At 49.0% G+C, this 18,752-nt stretch overlaps 1 protein-coding gene across 7 annotated transcripts; it reads left to right on the forward strand.

The window, feature by feature from the left end:
* Positions 1-6,430: 6,430 nt before the first annotated feature.
* TMPRSS5 (transmembrane protease, serine 5) lies at positions 6,431-17,979 on the forward strand. Of its 7 annotated transcripts, none has more exons than XM_012729607.1 (14): positions 6,431-6,528; positions 6,737-6,889; positions 7,844-7,967; positions 8,303-8,401; positions 8,850-8,972; positions 9,941-10,076; positions 10,410-10,523; positions 12,005-12,048; positions 12,760-12,937; positions 13,914-14,092; positions 15,582-15,680; positions 16,159-16,301; positions 16,542-16,694; positions 17,450-17,979. In XM_012729607.1, the coding sequence occupies exons 3-14, from the start codon at positions 7,847-7,849 to the stop codon at positions 17,456-17,458; spliced, it is 1,398 nt and encodes a 465-aa protein (XP_012585061.1). In that variant the 5' UTR covers positions 6,431-6,528; positions 6,737-6,889; positions 7,844-7,846; the 3' UTR covers positions 17,459-17,979. The 7 variants fall into 7 exon arrangements, with proteins under 7 accessions (XP_012585061.1, XP_012585063.1, XP_012585058.1 ...); XM_012729609.1 differs by having other exon boundaries at positions 8,868-8,972; positions 16,156-16,301; XM_012729604.1 differs by having other exon boundaries at positions 6,432-6,528; positions 16,156-16,301.
* Positions 17,980-18,752: the final 773 nt, after the last annotated feature.

An 18,752-nucleotide genomic window follows, 5' to 3' on the forward strand; every position in this document is an offset into this window, starting at 1 on the left:
CTTATGTTCAAGCCTCGTAGACTTAAATTATTTATTCATTTTTAAGCCCTTTGGGATAGAATGCATTTATGCTCAGAATTCTGAACTCATTTAAAACCCAGATTTTCTTTTTCTGTCTTTTCACCTACAGAGGTTTCAGGTTCCTCTCAGTATGTTTATTCTATCCTCTGCAGGTTGAAAATTATTCCCCTTGAATGAAAACGTGGAATTAGAGTAGTGCTGAATTTGCTCATCCTTCGGTCATGTTATGAGGGTTACATGAGCAGCGCCAAGCACAGCCTGACTCTTCCTTGTTCCTTTCCCTTTACTGACCGTACTCCCTCCTTGCCCTCTGAAATTCAATGAAATAACTTTTTTTCATCACGTTCTGGACTTCGATCTTCTTGATTCTATTTTTCCATACTCAGACCAATCTTACATTTTTGCTTACGAAGGGCCTGGGACTTTTTGTTGTGGTGTTTTGGCTTTTTCCCCTTTGTAGAAGTCACTGCTGGATTCCACATGCAGCCACACTCTGTTGTTTATACTATTGTATTTTATTATGTGGTCAGATGTTCAGTTTTGAAAAATTCCCCTTCCACTTTCACTCATAGTATGATGTTTTTCTTTTAAGTTTATAGCCATGAGATTATGTCTGGCATTTTTCTGTGCTCTTTGAAATTGCTTTCCTAAACCTAGGGTCTAGGGCTAGGCCAAACCATTTCTTTCTCACCTGTTAAGAAAATTACAGTTGTTCTCTAATTGGTATATTGGGTAAAACTCTTCCTCTTAAGTCTGCATTTACTTAGCTCTGTGACCATGGGCAAGTTGTTTCATAGGCTCTGAATCTTCATTTATACAGAAGGTAATAGTATGACTGACTTCATAGGTTTTTGAGAAGTGAGTGGGGTTAGAACAGTAACAGGCCTAAGATGTGCAGTGTAGGCCGGGCAGAGAAGTGATCATAGAAACATTAAGTCTAGTTTTTAGCACTCTGAGCCCAAAGCATGCAATTTAGAGTTTGATTTTATAGGCAGTTCTCCACCAAAATTGGAATTCCTTTGATGGCAAGAAGGGTATCTAATGGTTTCTTTGATATGGGACAGGGCATAGTAAGCTTAACAAATAGCTGGATAACAATGTGTGGCTGCATGGTCTATATAAAAAGAAAAGAGGGATTTTTGTGGCATGAGGAGTATTGTTCTTCTAAGTAATCCATGAGACCTCTGACATGGGAAGGTTTTGATTTTGGGTCATAGGAGAGATTTCCCCCTAGTTGGCATGTGGGTATTTATATATATGCATATATAAGGTAGTCTGTTGAGAATTTAGTCCTCCTGTTCTTATTAACAGGCCCTTTCAGCAATAACTGACCCTTTGACAGTGACCCTCAAACACTGCCAAATTCTGCAAGATTCCTGACCCTGTAAAGATCAAATCATCCCTGTGCCTGAAAAGTTAGTAGAACTGACTTACATTAGAATTTTTCACAAATCAGTCTTCAGCTTTGCTATGGAAACGTAAATAGAATAGGCATTAACCTAAACTGCCACTCTTGCAACAATTCTGGACAAATAGGACTGTATTATATAATTTTTCTGTTGTTACAGGATGAGGTTTTCCATTGGTTTTATTATGATAATTATTTTTGAGTCGAGCTTGGGAGGTTTTAAGTAGCAGGCATTTGTTTCTTTAACCATTTAACAAAAATAGGCAAATAATGGTACTTTTTCCCTTTCTCAAAGTTTACATGACTATCTAGAGGAGTGAGCCTGAGAGTGAAGTGGGAGAGGCAGGTCCTGGGGGTTGCTGAACAAACACTTTTCCTGGCGTGAGTCTGGCAGAATGAAGGAGAGGGACTTTGCAGCTTACAGCTGAAATCTCCAGTGAGTCAGAGAAAGTGAGTATAGGGTAATTTCAGTGGGGTAATGAACCTGAAAACAGGGAAGCATTCATCATAATCTTTGCAGAGTCCTGTAGAGGGTGTGCTAATAGCAGGCTAATGTTCACCTTGCAGTTGTTTTACAAAAGTGACTCATGTTCATTATCATCAGTATTTGGTAAGTGGTCAGATTTACATTAGCCATGTGCCTGGTTGCTGAGAGGCTGGACCTTAGGGTTAAATGTGAAGACGTACTCTTATGTATGTCTTCACGTATCACTCTAAGAACACTCCTCTGAGGAAGATACCGCCCTGTTTTACAGACGAGGCATCAAAGTACAGAGAGGCTAAGCATCTTACCCAAAGACACATAGTCAATAATACAGTCAGGATCTGAAACCAGGTTTGGAGGTCTGGAACTGGTGTTCTTGACATTATTTATATGAAGATACTAGGGTTTTTTCTGCCTCTGTATGTTTCCATATGTATAAGTTGGTCATTGCTACTATAACAAAGCACCAGAAACTGGATGGCTCACAATAGAAATGTCTCAGTGATCTGGAGACTAGAAATCCAAAGTCAAAATGTGAGCAGGACTGGTGTTTTCTGAGGGTTATGAGACAAGCGCCTGTTACAGACTGCTGCTCTTGGCTTGTAGATGTTTCGCCTTGTGTTTCTTCGTTATCACCCTCCCTTTGTTGTGAGTCTCCAAATTTCTCCTTTATGCAAGGACACTGTCATGTTGGGTCAGAGTCTGTCCTAGTCCCCTCATTTTAATTTGATTACCTCTGTGAAGACCCTGTCACCAAATAAGGTCACCTTCTGAGGTATTGGAGCTATGATTCTGGCATATGAATGGGGGGTACAATTGAACCCATAACATCAGACAAATATCTTACAGATCCCATACTCTAGCAGCTGCACTTTAGATATATTGTTTACAGCCGACAGGCTCTCCCTATTGCCCCTTACTGTCGTTATCCATTTTATTCACTCCTTTGACTAACAGCTATTTATAGTCACCGTTAAAGTGGGCCTGCTCACTGGAGTAAGTTTCAGGTCAATAAAACATTCAGTGGACTCTAATTTAATTAGCCAAGTTACTGGGACAGCTGCTTTGTAACTCTGGTTCACAGACGGACCAGGAACAAAGACAAGACCAGCAGTTCTCTTTGTTGATTCCAGGCACCCCTGACTCAGCTCAGGCCCTGGGAACTTTATTCCGGTTGTGGCAGGAAAAGAGCAATGCTGGCGGGGCTTGTTGGGATTTTCTACCGTGCATGTTTCTTTTGAAATTAAGTAAGGCCGTAGTTTCCTTTCCTCTTTTTTGGGCTTATATCAAGTTAGCAATCCCCTGTAATTTAAAATGTTCCTGCAAATCCCCTTTACTATAAGGCCTTCAGGACCTAATACTGGGATTTGATGGCTGTTTCACCCCACCCATCCAAGTTGACATTGACATGGCTCTTTAAACTTCTGCCTAAACCCTAGTCCTAGACCTGCCTCTTGTTTCAAGAGACACTGACCCCTTGCAAGTCTTCTCACTGGGTCTGGGATGCAGCCCTAGGGAGGGGAGAGAAATCTGGATTTAGAGATGGAAGAACCAATTTTCTTGTTCTTGTCACTCATCAATGTGAAATTGGGCAAGTTGTTGGGCCCCTCTGCTCTTGGTGAGGTTAATAGTCAGATGGAGACAGATCCCCAGGGATCTGTCAAACGTCAAAGCAGCTATCCCTACACGGTTGATGTTAAAAGTGATTTTACTTATGTCATATTAACCTTGTGATATTACTAGGGTCATTTTGTGGTTTCTGTGCTGTGCCCATCATGTCTGAATTGAACTGAATTTGGACTGAATTCTAAGAGAGAGAGAACTTTGCACAGTCTCCCACCCTGCACTGTGTACAATCAGGTATTAATAGGCTTTGACGGATGGAAAGCTGGTCTTGAAGAAGACCACTGGGTGACAAAGTGGGTATCAAGGTTGCACACGAGAGTCTGACCTCTGAGTCACCAAGGTTTTACACTCATGTCAGTTATTAAACATTGAGTTAAAGTGTTAAACAACTATCACTGACCTACAGAGGATGTTTAGGAAGCTGTTTTTAGTCAACATGATTGATACTTTTTACTCCTTTATGTCTGAATTAAAGCAGATGAAAATGTACTTTGTGCCCAACACTGATGCCTCTGACTCATCTTGTGGGGAATTCTCACAGTCCCGTTTGGCTGAGTAGTGGGAAAGTTTAAATCTTTAGATATGAATTTGAATGGATCCTAAGCTAAAAACTCTTAACTGAAGTGAAAAAAAGGAAAGTGAACAATTTTGGAGGGGAATTTTTATTTATAGTATGCAAATTATAAACTTTATATTTTACTCTGAGCTTGCAAAATAATCCAGAAACAATGGATGTTTTTTCCTTCACTTAGAAATAATTTCCTAGAATACAACTCGGGTCATTTTTTTTGTCTGAATATTTGAACAAGGGAAGCCTTCTTTCCCTTCTTCCTGGGAATGCATGTTCCTGTGTGGAGAGGCGAGAACTCCTTTTCCCTCCCTCCCTCCCACTCAGGCTGCCACAGTGCAGTACAGGGACAGGAATGATGCTATTTTTTAATTTTTTTATTTGAACACTGCAATGAGCCAGTAATTGGTTAAGAATAACAATGTTCTTCTCTCCCCACCCCCCCAATAAAGTCTCTTATTCTGGACTGGAATTAGTTTTGTGATGGGTTGGCAGTTGAGTTGTAACTTGAAGCCCCAGTAGTTTTCTGATTACAAAATATGGGAGTAGGACATTCTAGATTGATGACAAGCAACTTACACAGAATGTTTTCTTCTGGGAGTTATACAGTTCTGACTGTTAACATATCAGTCTAATCCATTTAGGGCTGATTTTTGTTTATAGTATAAGATAGGAGTTCAGTTTCATTCTTTTGCAAATAACTGCCTAGTTTCCCCAGAACCACTTATTGAAAATACTGTTTTCCCAGCAGCATATTCTAGCATCCATTGTCCTTAATTAGTTGACTATTGGCTTATTTCTATTGAGCTGTGTGCTTATTTTTGTTCTTTTTCAAGATTGCTATGGCTATTTGGGATCTTTCAGGGTCCTATATAAATTTTAGGATTGCTTGTTCTATTTCTGTGAAAAAATGCTGTTGTAATTCTGATAAAGATTACATTGGATCTGTAGATTACTTTGGGAAGTTTGGACATTTTAACAATATTCCAATCCATGAACACGGAGTATCTTTCCACTTATTTGTAAATGAGTTTGTTTTTCAAAAAGTAATATCTACTTATTTATGTCTCTTAGTGTTCCTCCTCCCAGTCTGTGAGTTCCTTACCTATAACTTATTCAGTTCTCAAACTCAGACTAGTTCCTGCCAAACAGAAGGTTATTGAAGAGTTTTTTTCCTAGGAGGTCTCAGAGCCAGGGGATCTCAGCCCCAATCATCACTGCTTTTTCCTGCTCTGTGATTCACAGCTCACTTCTGTCTCTTCATTATATTATGTATGGAGAGTTCTGTGGGATGAACATTGCTCAAAGTTGATACATACTGAGTGCAGAGGAAAATAGGGGACAAAAAGTAAAAGTAAAGCCAGTGTGGGGGAGATTCAGCAGCAACGATAGCAGCAGTAATGGAGGTGGCGGTGGCAGTGGCAGTAGTAGATGTAGCTATTCATTGAATCGAGTCTATGCTAGTGCCAGGCTAAGAACTTTGCATTCAGTATCTCACTGAATTCTGACATCAGTCCTCTAAGAAAGATACAGATATCATTTAGCAGGGGAGGTTGAGTGAGGGGGAGGGCAGAACTGGAGTTGGATGAAGACCTGGCTCTACAGTCCACGTTTTAAACAGTCTCAGCTGAAGAATCTTGGAGAAGCATTTGGAAGAGGGGAGTCACAATTCCCTTTCTCTCTCTCCTTCCTTGACGAAAGAGAGGTGGCTCACAGATGTGGAAGATTTTTCTGGGCTCCGTTAGCTGGGTGCTCTGAAACAAGGTAACACGGAGTACTGAAGCCTCCCTAAGGCAGGTGGGACAGAGAGGCCCCAATTCCCTGGCAGTGGGGTGACAGGTACATGCAGCCCTGAGGAGGGAGAGAACAAAGATCCTTTATCATCACCCCCAACAATTCCAACATGGTGACAGCCCAGAGTGAGGGAAAGCCAGCCCACACAGAGACGAGATGTAACCAGAGGGCTCAGACACAGTTCAACAAACGCTGATGTCAGTCTCTCCAATACAACCCTGCCCCAGGAAGTGGGAATTGTGCTAGCATGCATGGGGCACGCTTTTTGGCACTAGAGACCCAATTGCTGAGCAACAATAGCTGCCCTTCCCTCCTCCCTGTAAGCTTGTTCTGTTTCTAAACTTCCAGTTAGTAGATGGGAGGGACTGAGACTGCCCAGCCCAGCCTTGGCCCCTTTTCCTAAAACAAGGGTCTATTCATGGTTTCTGAGCAGAGTTCATTGTCTTTCTGCTGCATGTTTGTGTGTGTGTGTGGACGGGGGCTGAAGGGAGGGGCTGTGTGCGAGCTAGGGAGGCCTCACCCTCCAGCCAAGCAGGCAGGGCTATTTAGTCAATACTGACCCAGAACAGGGACAGAACTGTGCCTTGCAGACCCTGAGGCTTTCCATTGGTGCTGCTGGTCCTTGTGGTAAAGCTACACCTCTGTTCTATCTCTGCTCTGTCCTGTCTGTCTGTCTGTCTCTCCCCTCCAGTCTGTCTGTTGGGAATCGTGCTGGTAGGCTTTGAGGTAGGACGGCACTTGAGATGAGGCCTGTTTCAAGAATAGTGAGACAGGAGGAAAGTTTGGATATCCTCTGGAACTTTCTCTAGACCAAGCCCTGCTTCTCTTCTCACAGGGAAATCAGCTCAAGAGAAATTATATCCCCAGTGAAGAAGCCCAGATTTTACCCTTGTTGCCTCATCTCAGCTTTCTTCTGGATGCTTGATCGACTCTCCCAAACTTGCTGTTTTTTAGTCTCATTGCCTGTGGCCACTAACTTCATATCCAGGTACATTGGTTTGTGCAAGCCAGGACCTTGTTTCTCTTACAGAAGCAAGACCTGCTGATAGTGAGAGCGCCAGCCATCAGATTCTGGGCTGCGACTGAGCTTTGAGCTGGGGGTCCAGTGTTTTTCCCCCAGATCTTGTTTTTCTTTATTCTTCATGACACATGGATTTTTGGCAAATGCTTGACTTTGTTCTTTATTGTCTTTGCCTCTTCATTTCTTTTTGCCTGAAATACTGAAAACCCACATGTCATTTTAAACCTTGTTCAGGGCCCTTGTTCAGGGCCCTGTCTGAGAGGCTGCTGCTTCTAGGAAGATTTTCTTGATCTCCTTGGTCAGAAGTAAGCTTTCCTTCACCAATGGCAACTCACCGGAACTTTACTTCAGTCACTTAACGTGATCTGCTTAGTTTCCATGACTTGTCTTCAGGACTCAGCTACAGATACTTTAAGGTGTCAGTGATGGAGGTCTACGCTAATTTATCTTGAGCTCCCTACTGTACCCTCCACTGTGGTCTGTCCATTCGGGCTCAGTAATGCTCACTGAATCCCTGAATGGTACTTGCAGGATGAGTTCTTCCTCTTGACAGGTGGGGATAAAGAAGGGCGGAACTTGTGGCCCCTGGAGTGATGCTGAGGGGTTCAGTGGCTCCCCTCCATGCTTGTGGGAGGCGAGGAGAGGGTGGGAAAGAGCACGGGCTTTGGAGTTGTCCTACTCTGGGCTCTCGTCTCTGCTTTGACTCATACTGGCAGTGGATGAGTATGGTGGTTGGTGTTAGGGGTTCCAGGAGTACAGAGGGGGGTTGGGGGTGCAACTATGGAAACACAGGGAGTTGCCACAATGACGACTTGTAAGTGGTTGTAAGGGCATAGCTGGGGCTGGGTAGTGGGGATTGATAGTGGGCCGTGGTCACTTCTTGGTGTGGGGACTCCGGCTGACTGACAACTATTTCCTCAGAGCATGATGCTGGATGGCCAAGCATCTGTGGAAGCTCAGTGTGCAGAGGAGGACCCAGGACCTGGAGTCTTCAGAGCAGAGCTGGAAGACCCACTACAGAGGCCCAAGGCCCATCAGCAACCCAGTAGGCCAGATTGGGCCATAGGGGAATGACAGGGTGGGGGCAGTGAGGGATAGTCTTTCAACATCCCCCAGACTTTCCTCTTCCACAGATCCTTGAGTCTGCTCCAAGTAACTGCTGGTGAGAAGTTGTCTCACTATTCTAGACCTGCTTTTGCTCTGTTTCCCATTTTTGGAAGTTGAGTGGGACCTGTGTGGGCTTCAGTGGTGATGGGGCAGGGAGAAGTGAGAGCTCCCACCAGCCCAGGGACCCCCTAAGTCCACGATGGTGTCTCATGTGGGGTGAGACTGGCAGGCAGGAGCAGGCCACCCAGCTACTCCTCTCCGTCTCCTCCACAGCCCCTCAGGCCAGACGCTGGTGCTCAGGGTGGCGTGGCTGTGCGGTGCTTGGAGCCCTGGGATTGCTGGCTGGTGCGAGTGTCGGCTCCTGGCTCCTAGGTAGTGCTGCCACCGTTTGTGGGCTGGGGAGGGACAGAGAACAGGTGCAATTACTGAGTGATGTTAAAGGCAAGGGACAGGGGCCTGGTCTATTCTGACTAGATAGCATAGTTTAATCAGGAAGGTTTTAGGCTCTATGTACAGAAGAACATTTTAGTTCTAAAGTGAGAAGTGTAAGGTACTTGAATGGATCATCTCAGTCAAAAGTGTCTAGAAATCTTTCAAGAGAGAGTATGAGAGTAAGCGCAAGAATGAGAGAATGTTGTGCCTCCTTAACGTGTTGCTGGGGATCTACCTGAGGCAGGGTGGTGGGTGAGGAGTCCTCAGGAGGCTGCTCTCGCCTCCCTCTGCCATCAGTGTCTCATTCTACTCCTTGACCTCTCCTGAAGGAATCTTTTCTTCCCCTGACCTCTCCTCTGTGACCCTTGCCTGTCCTTGTCCTCTGAAGTGCTGTATCTGTGGCCAGCTGCCTTGCAGCCCACTCCTGGGACCTTGCAGGATGGGGAGATGACATTGAGCTGCTCAGAGGCCAGCAGTGAAGAAGTCCAGCTCCCCTCACTTCCCAGAACAGGTGGGCCACATCCCCAAGGCTCCCAGCCCACCCCATGACCCCTTCCCAGCTCTGGGACCCCCCCACCCTGTCGAAAGGAAGGGTCATAATTTGCTGCCACCGATAGATGCCTTCTCCTCTGGCGTGAGGGTGCGACCTGGCTCATCCTGATGATTGATTTGCGCTTTCAGCTCCCTGGGGACCATACTGATCTCTAACTGGGGCATTGTGGGGAGCCCAGGCTGCCAAGAGGGATGGCCACTGCCATGTGGGGGAGGGGAGCCGGTATTGTTGGGGAAGAGGAGCCAGGTGTGTATGGGGTCAAAGTGTGACCAGCAGGGGCCTTTGCCCGGTGGCCACTGTCTTCCCACCCCACGGTGTTGTGGAGGTACGAGTGACGGAGAGTGGTTCGAGGCAGAATCAGTCATAGAATAAGCCTGCAGCCTGCCATTTTAGCTGTGAGACATTGGGCGCGTCACTTCTTTGAGCTTCCACTTCTTATTCTATAAAATGGAAAGAAAACTATTTATTGCCTAAGATTATAAGGATAGTGTAAGCTAATAAAGAAGAGAGCTTAGCACAGAGCCTGGAAAATGCACTGAATAAATGGAAATTCTCAATAGCATTGTCAGGAGAGTTGAAGTCAATAGACCTGCACCTAAGCCTTGAATGCATCACTTAGAGCTCTGGGCCTTGGTTACTTGGCCTTTGTGCTTTGGTTTTCCCTTTACAGGGCAGGGTGGATGGCAGGGTGGATGGCGAGTCTCACCTCACGGGAGGCTGGGAGAAGAGCAAAGGAGCACCTTTGAAAGCACTAGGCTAAAACACAAAGCTGAAATAATCCATAAAGAGGGATGGTTTTGTTCTCAGCACTGGCCAGATGCCCTGGGGAGCAGACAGCCTGACATTGGGTGACCAACTCCCTCTGCCCAGCCCCCTCCTCTGCCTCTCAGCAGGGGTCAGGCCCTGCCTTCATGCCACGGGTTCAGTATCTTTCAGAATAAAGCCCGAGACCTTCTTGCTGGAAGTGCAGGTGATGCCCCAACTGGACTGGCTGCTCGCCTGCCATGAGGGCTGGAGCTCTGCCCTGGGGGTACAGATCTGCCAGAGCCTTGGGCATCTCAGGTAATGGCCAAACTGGGGTCAGAGGGGCGGGGTCTGGCAGGAGGGAGGTCTGAGGGAGACCTGCCTATGTGCTTCCCCATCAACAAGCTCAGGAAATGGCAAGAGGCCCTTTTGGCCACCTCTTGGGCTCCGGGCACCATAGTGTCCTAGCCTGTTTCTCTCCCTGTGCACCTCTGCTTTCTAACAAACGTAAATTTCAGAAGACGTCACTGTCACAGTTTTGCTCAGCCACTCTGCTGGTGCAGAATCTATGCACAGTCTGGTTGTGACTAACCACCATGTCTCATCTGTAATTTGAAGCTATTTTCCTCTATTCTGTGCCCTTCTGCCAAGCCTCACTCACCACAAGGGAGTGAATCTGTCTGACATCAAGCTCAGCAGTTCCCAGGAGTTTGCTCAGCTGTCTTCCGGACCAGGAGGCCTCCCCAAGGAGGTGTGGCAGCCCAGGTAGGGCTTCTGAGGTGACAGATGGGACCTGGTCCCAGTGAGCCTTCCTCCCAGTTCCCCTGTCACGGCAGTCTGGTGGTGAGGACATTGGCAGCATAAGACAGGCACACAAAAGACATTTCCCAACCAGAAACTACAGAGCTAGTTCATAGGAACCTTCGTTGTTTTGCCTTTGTTATCTTTTTAGCCCCTGCAAACTGCAGGATTGGCGGTCACTGTCCCAGGACTTGAAATAGTGCTTTGAGTTCCATCTTACAAATGGAGGAACTGAAGCCCAGTGAGGCAAAGGGCTTTGCTCAAGGGCACATCACGAGGAAGCAGCTGAACTAAGCCTTGAAGGCAGGCTCCTAGCTTCAAGCAAAGCGTTCTCTCACCCCTGCCACACTTCATTTGGACAGTCCTGTTATCTCAGAGAGATGATTGAGTTGTTCTGCCTAGGAACTGCTGGGTGCCTGCATACCCTCCAGAGTAGAGCAGGTCTTTCCCCCAGTTCTGGGTGTGTGCTGGAGTGACTAGGGCACAAATTGAGAGAGGGCTGTCGCCCTGCCTGCGTTTCCTCCTCAGTTGGCTGGCTGGGTGGACGTCCTTGCTGTGCTCTAAGGCCTTCTCATGTGCTCTGGTTTCTTTCCAGGCCTCTCCTCTGTAGCGCCTGTCCTCTGAGGGCCCCTCGTCGGAACATGGCTACAGGTGGAGGAGGCTTGGAATGTTCCCCGGCTCACACGCTTTAGTGGGCAAAGGCGAGAAGGGATGGGACTGAACCTTTGTCGCTTTGGGAAGCTAGGAGGGATGAAGAGGATCTGGGCACTGGGCTGCTGGGGGCCCAAGATGAGTAGAGAAAGAGAAGAGGACTTTGGTCCAGAAGGGATTGAAATTGATGCCAAGGAGGAGGGGGAAGAGGAAAGCAAAGGTGTGAGCATGCTGGCCTGGGGCACAAGACTTGGATGGAGGATCGTGTAACCTAGGAATGGGGTGCCCAGAGCCCTGTTTGCTCACTCACCATCCTGTTTCCATCAGGCATGTGTTTTTCAGGGGCACTTTGTGGGAACAGCTGGGCTTCTCTTCTATGAATATCATGAAATCTATGACGATAGACCATGAAAGTCTATCTTGACTTGTGATTCTGAGTCCAGCCCAAATCCATTTTTGAAGACCATGCCCCAGGGTGACTGGGCAGGATGCCCACTGCTGTCCAGTGGCTTCAGTTCCTCCATTTGTGCCCACTGTGGGCCCACACACTTGGCCCGCCCCCTGCCAGCCCCTCCTCACAGACACAGCTCTGCCAAACAGTTCCTGGAGGTCTGTTACAGGGAGGCCTAGGGGCTTGGCTGGGGGCAGGGAGCCAAAGACTGTGGCTCCTGTGGCTCCTGAGAGACCATCGCCTGGCCCATCCTGCCAACTGTCTCCACCCTTCACACCCTCTGGTGAGTGAGTAGCTTCAGGGCGGCCCTGACCAGTTTCTTGCTGGCACCTCTGTTTTGCAGGGACAGCTGCACTTCTGGCCGAATCGTCTCCCTCAAATGCTCTGGTGAGTCATGCCTTGGGCCCAGGAAGATGGGGATGTGAAGGAGACTCCCGGCCCTGAGTGTGGAAGAGGCCCATACAGAGGCTCAGCCAGCCCTAGTTAGGGTGCTCACATACTTGGCCCGCCACCTGCCAGCCCCTCCTCACAGACACAGCTCTGCCAAACAGTTCTTTGTAAGCCTTTGCCCTTTCCACTTCCTCCAGCCCCTGGCCTGGTCAATGATCTCATTGCTTCACTGCCTGCCACCATGTGCCCTCATCTCTGACATTTACTCCCCCCCCCCCTTTTTTTTTTTATAATGAGAGCCCCAAAGCTAGAATTATTATTGGTTTAACCTGTGAGCAACTTCAGAAGACTGAGGAGGGTGGCGAGTTAAGGGCCAAATGGGAGGACATCTGTGAAGTTCCCTTCATGTGTCTTCCCTTTCATCCATGTGATCGTCTGTCCTTCACACACGTCCACCCATACACGTGCCATTTTAACCACTTATGATGGCACCAGCATCTTGTTATATGGTGGCTCCAGAGATAGGCAGGCAGAGCCCCTGCCTCAGGGTGCTGGCAGCCTGGTAGGCCGGGAGGCGTGGAATGAGCACTTACCCCGCCACTGCTAACTTTGGGCTGGGAATAATAAGAGGGAAATATCCTCCCTGGCCACACTCCCTGAGATCGTGAGGCCCATGCGACACCTGCCTCTTTCTTTCCATCTCACCAGCACTTCTGTTTGCAGAGTGTGGGGCGAGGCCCCTGGCTTCCCGAATAGTCGGCGGACAGGCCGTGGCTCCTGGGCGCTGGCCGTGGCAGGCCAGTGTGGTCCTGGGCTTCCGACACACATGTGGGGGCTCCGTGCTGGGTCCCCACTGGGTAGTGACCGCTGCACACTGCATGCATAGGCAAGTGTCAGGGGCTGCTGGGCAGGAGGGGAGTCAGCAGTCTTCTGTGTAGCTGTGGGCATGTCCTGGGTAAAGCGTCCACGTCCTGCTGTCTTAATCCCCCATGGTGGCTCCTAGTGGGCCCAGTGGTGTTGGTGGAGGTGTCTGCTCCGTGCCAGCACCGCGCTATACGTGGTGCAGTGATACAGTGACTGGCTCTTTACCTTTGTTCCGTTTCGAAGTCGTTAAAATGCTTTCACACCCACAGCACCCTGTGCTTAGTGTTTACCACCATTACAATTAAGTCGTTTCCTGTGTAACTATGTGTTTAATGTCTTTCTTTCCCTCTAGACTGTAAGCGCCACAGGAGTCAGGATCCACAGTCTTGTTTGCCACTGTTTCTCTTTGTCCACTTCCCCCTCATGTCCCCATGGCCTAGAACATCCTGGAATATAGTAGGTGCTTAATACATGCTGGTTGGAGGGCTGTAGGAAGGAATGATGAATGAGCTCTTTGATCTTCTCTTGGTGCTGGGCAGGCAGTATTATCCTCACTTTTTGATGAGGAAACCGAGGCTGGGAGATGTAGGTGTCTCCTTACGCTCACACAGAGTAAGTAGAGAGAGAGGACCGATGGGAGTTTTTCTCATGTGATATTATAATGAGAATTATAATATCTTAAAGCCCCTTTGATGTCTATTATATGTGGCAGGGGGTTTAAGCAGGAGAGGGGGGCTGGTAGTCACAAATGAGCCACAGTGTCTCACTTATCTACCTGCTAGTCTTTGAGCATCTATTAAGCACCTACTGCAGGTTCAGATTCTTGCCCACTGCAGGAAGGGTCCTAAGAGCTGTGGCCCCTGGTTCTGGGAGCTTGTACTGGGTGGTGAGGACCCTGCTAAGGGCCTCTGGCTGGCTTCCTCTACCAGCCGCCTCACTTAAGTCAGCCAGTTGTGCCCCTTCCTCCTCCTTGGGCTCAGCTTGGTTCCTGTGTGCAGTTTCAGGCTGGCCCGCCTGTCCAGCTGGCGGGTTCATGCAGGACTGGTCAGTCACAGTGCCATCAGGCCACACCAGGGAGCTATGGTGGAGCGGATCATCCCCCACCCCCTCTACAATGCCCAGAATCATGACTACGATGTCGCCCTCCTGCGACTTCGGACACCACTCAACTTTTCCGGTGAGGCGCTGGCCTTGGGTGAGCAGATTGTGGGCTATGGAAAGATAGGTCAGGCCCCGGGAGGGCCCGGGGGAGATGCTGAGGTTGAAGAGCCCCTCGAACACAGGGGCTCTTAACACAGCCAGTTCTTTTGGTGACCAGGAAACTTTGCATCACCTAGACCTGACGTCAACTCTTACACAGGTTCTTTTGGGGACAAAGGGTCTGACTCTACAGCTGGGCCATGGGTGACCTCTGCTTCAAGTTTCTAAGCAGAATTTCTCAGTTGCTCCATCTACCAATAGGCTGCTCCACCCCATTCCCAGGCCAGTCCAGCTTCCAGTCACTTTGTGACATATCACACTTGGTAAGATTTGCCAAATATTTCACTTAATTCTCATCACAACCTCGACAGGTGGATGATGCTGGTTGGTACAGGTAAGAACACTGAAGTTTCGTAGGGGAACTTACTCTTCAAGATCATGTTGCAAACAGTTGCTGACTCCAGGGACAGTGGTGTAACTGCCCCGTAACTTCCCAGTGCACTCACACACGTGTGCACTCACCTGCAAATTCACACACTCATGGAAACACACACAGGTGTGCACGCACTCACACTACGCACACTTTACACACCCCCGCTCCTGTGGCCACAGGCACAGCCACCCTCAGGGACTCGTGCACACTCACACACTCAGCACTGCCCCTCCCGTCACCACCAGAATGGATTTCCCAGACAACAGTGTCTGTCACACATTTAACATGTGAGTGCATCCTCGCTGTTTCCACAACTGATATTTCTAAACTGACATATAGATTTAAAAGGAAGACTTAAAAACGTTAAGAGGAGAACTTAAACTCCTGTCTACCTGGAGAACCCATACTATTTACAGTAACTACTGATAGAAAGTGACCACAAAAATACAGAGGGCAAACAAAACAGCTCTGAGTTTTAGCTGGGAGCTGTTCCCTGCAGAATTACTGCATTTGACCTGTCTAGATGGAGGTTGACAAGCCTAATGAGAGGTACAGGGTTGTACTCCATGGCTGTTTCCTGAGGCAGCTAGGGGAATGGAAAGAGACTAAAAAGGACTGACTTTTTCCAAGGGAATCAGCATTACCGAAGTGCAAATCTGCGTATACCCCCCAGCGCCCAACGGGCTCCACACACAGGCCATGTCACACCCCTTTGGCCACCACCCTCTAAGAGGCACCAGACACCTGGGGAAAGCAGGCCCACATGAGCAGTTCGGTGTTAACTCCCTGAGGAATTTCCATTCTCCCTCAGTCTCCAGGTCTCCAGGTAGGGGATGTGTACTGGACACTGCCCAGCTGAGAGGGCCCAGCACACTGACCCCACACTGCAGTTCCCATGCGGGTCTCTGTGTGCATGGTGGCCCCCAAGGCGGTACTGAGCATGACCTGGCAGCTGCCCAGCAGGCCTGGTGGTGGTGGGCAGTGGGGGACAAGGCTGAACCTGAGCGGAGCCTGGGTCTGTGCCTCTCCACAGACACCGTGGGTGCAGTGTGCCTGCCAGCCAAGGATCAGGAATTTCCCAGGGGCCTGCGGTGCTGGGTGTCTGGCTGGGGCCACACAGACCCTGGCCACAGTGAGTCAATTCCCCACCCCTCGGTACAGACGGCCACGAGGGTGGCGGGCGGCCCCTTCCTGAGTCTGGGCATCTCTGTCTCCCAGCTGCATCTTCCCTGGCCACGTGGCCATGCTGATCCCTCTTTCCTTTGGCACCATCCTTGCCAGGCCTAGGTGCTCCAGACTTCTGTGTCTGGGCTTTGGGTGGGTGACTCCTGAGCTTCCCCAAAACCCAAGCCCTTTATTGGCCTCTCCTCGTGTGGGGACTACATGGGCACTTGTGTGTGAGTTCTATATCTCCTCTCACTCCTGGCCTCCCTGTCTGATCGATGACCACCTCCTTGACCAGGGTCCACAGCTCCCACTGTTGGCTCCCCTCCTTGGGTCTTTATACCTGGGGCATGTAATCACCTTCCTCCAAGCTGCTCTGCCATCTGGGTCTAGCTTTGTGCCCTGTGACCTCACTGTCTCTTCATCTTGGCCTCGCTCTCCAGCAGCCCACAGCTCGGACACGCTCCAGGACACAGTGGTGCCCCTGCTCAGCTCCCAGCACTGCAACAGCTCTTGCATGTACAGCGGGGCCCTCACCCCCCGCATGCTGTGTGCGGGCTACCTGGACGGGAGGGCTGATGCATGCCAGGTGTGCCACCATGAGGGGGCAAGGGGAGCAGGAGGGTGCAGGGGCCACGGCCCCTGGTCTGAGCAACTTCATTAGAAGGAGGGATGCCTGGACAACTCCAGCAGCAGCCTAAGTGCTTAGGTGGCGTGAGATAAGCCAGGAAGGAAAGGGGCCTGCACTGGTCTGCTCCCCCGGGAGGGCTGGTGCACCTTCACAGGAAGACTTGCAACCCATTCGTGTCTCTCTGCATGAATTCTTCAGGGGGATAGCGGGGGCCCCCTGGTGTGCGCTGACGGGGACATATGGCGTTTGGTGGGGGTGGTCAGCTGGGGTCATGGCTGTGCAGAACCCAATCACCCCGGCATCTACGCCAAGGTAGCTGAGTTCCTGGATTGGATCCACAGCACAGCACAGGTGAGTGTGAGGGCAGGTGTGGGTTGGGCAGGTGTGGCAATGACTGACGCCTTTGATCCTGTGAACCTCACCCTGTGGAAGGCTGAGTAGGGGCCAAGGGGGTGTTCCCCAGAGTGGGAGGAGAAACAATACTTATAATATTGGGTCCCTGGGATTTCTGTCTGTTTAAGCATTAACTAGGGAAGAGGACACCTGAGCTCGTAACCTCGATCTGCCATTTACTATGTGAGCTTTGTGACTTCCTAACCCTGGTACCCCCAGATTCCTGTTAATAAGCATCCTCACTACTTTATATGCTACTGTCATGATGAAATGAGGTGAGGCTAGCACAGCACTAGGCTTAGCGTGAGTCATCCTATTGTTTACATTTTTGTTTGTGACCATCATTTGCTCCTGATTTCTGTTACTAGTACTCGCATTCCCTCAACTATGGAGAGAGCTCAGCAGTTAATAGTTTGGGTTTAGCAACAAATTACTTCTTGTGTGACACCGTGCAACCCACTCAGTTTCATCCATTAGTGGAAAGATCAAGTGAGATAGATGTAGTTAAAAATACACCTTATCTATATAAAGTACTGTGCAAATTCAGGATGTGATCATGAAAAGCATCTTTCTCTAAAGTTGGGCCTGGGGGGTAGTGTAGGGGAGCCACGCTGTGAACCCAGTTCTGTCTTTCAGTCCAGGACCCCTCCTCTAGACCTCATGCTTCTCGTTTCTCTGCATACCCACCTCACGTATTCTGGGATCTCTGGCAGGTTCACTAGATGGCGAAGAGCAGCAGAAGGCACGGATCTGTTGGTGCCCAGGCCACCTACAGCCCCCACCCTTGGGCCCTGGAACTCCTCACCACAGCCTCCATTTGAGTCCCTGTTTCTCATCCATGATCCGCAGTGACAGGAGAGCGGTGGGGGCTGTGTTGGGAGGTTGGGGTGCTGAGAGAGATGGGGGAGAAGCTGGAGGGAAGAGGCCTCTGGGAACCTACCCTCTGCCCCCTCCTTCCCTAGCACCCACCTGTGTGCATCTTTTGAGAGGGTGATCAGGGCCGCCCCATCCTGCCTGCCCCTTGGAGGGTGAATACCTCTGGAAGAGCCCCAAGCTATGAAGCTTCTGGGCAGCCCAGAGTAAGCCTGTGAGGTTAGGATCCTCCCTTCTCACTTGGTCTCACCTACTTCCTGTTCCCACCTGGCTCTGGCTGACCTGCTGGGGTTGGTGGGAGCACTGTGACAATACTTGGTTGGCATTGGAAGAGGGTATTGGTTTTTAAAAAGACAACTCTGCGAACCAGTCCAAAGAGTTCTGTTATTTTATTAAAGTGAAGTGATTTGTGTTGGTATATACTTGCTTAATTCTATAAATCGGTCAAGTCTGCCGTCAGGATCTGCAGCAAAGGCCCCGGCTGACTTGGTGCTCTGATGCCAGGAGTCGGAGCTCTCTGGGGTCGGGCTTCAGCACAGGACCTTCTTAGCTCTTCTTTCAGAATGGGAACATCTGTCCTGGGGAGGTTTCTTTCCCTGTTTATGCCCTGTTAGGGTTTTCCTGGATAGGCTTCTTCCCCACTTTTCCCTTTCTAGTACTTAAAATGGAATTGGCATTTTGTTTCTAAAAACTACAGTGAATTTTTTATGGTGCTTTACCCAAGGAAATGTAATTAGCATTTAGCAATAACACAACTTTTTCTGGAGTTTATCAGCATCTTCTTTGTCTAAGGGATAGTACAAATGAATATTCATTCCTGAGGGACTGCTCCCTTTGTATGAGGAACACTAAAAATCAGCCTCCATTTACTGTTGGTTTATTGCCTGGGAAGAGGTGCTGGAAGTCTGCTTTTAAGTTGCAGCAGCAGACGTAGGGAAGTCCTGGAGGTGCACAGGGCCTCACCTTGTGCTCCTAGAATCCAGCCGCCAGGCTTCACCCAGAGACCAGCATTTACTGCAGGGAGGAGTTACCTGGAAATGCATTTACTATGGTCTCTTTTATGCTTCTGATGTCCTTCCTCAGTGTTTGTTTATGTAAGGGAGGATTTGATTTATTACAGTCATTATAACCTGTTAATTTTCA

Source organism: Condylura cristata, unplaced genomic scaffold (assembly GCF_000260355.1).
Source record: "Condylura cristata isolate star-nosed mole 26May11 unplaced genomic scaffold, ConCri1.0 scaffold00025, whole genome shotgun sequence".
Lineage (NCBI taxonomy): Eukaryota > Metazoa > Chordata > Mammalia > Eulipotyphla > Talpidae > Condylura > Condylura cristata.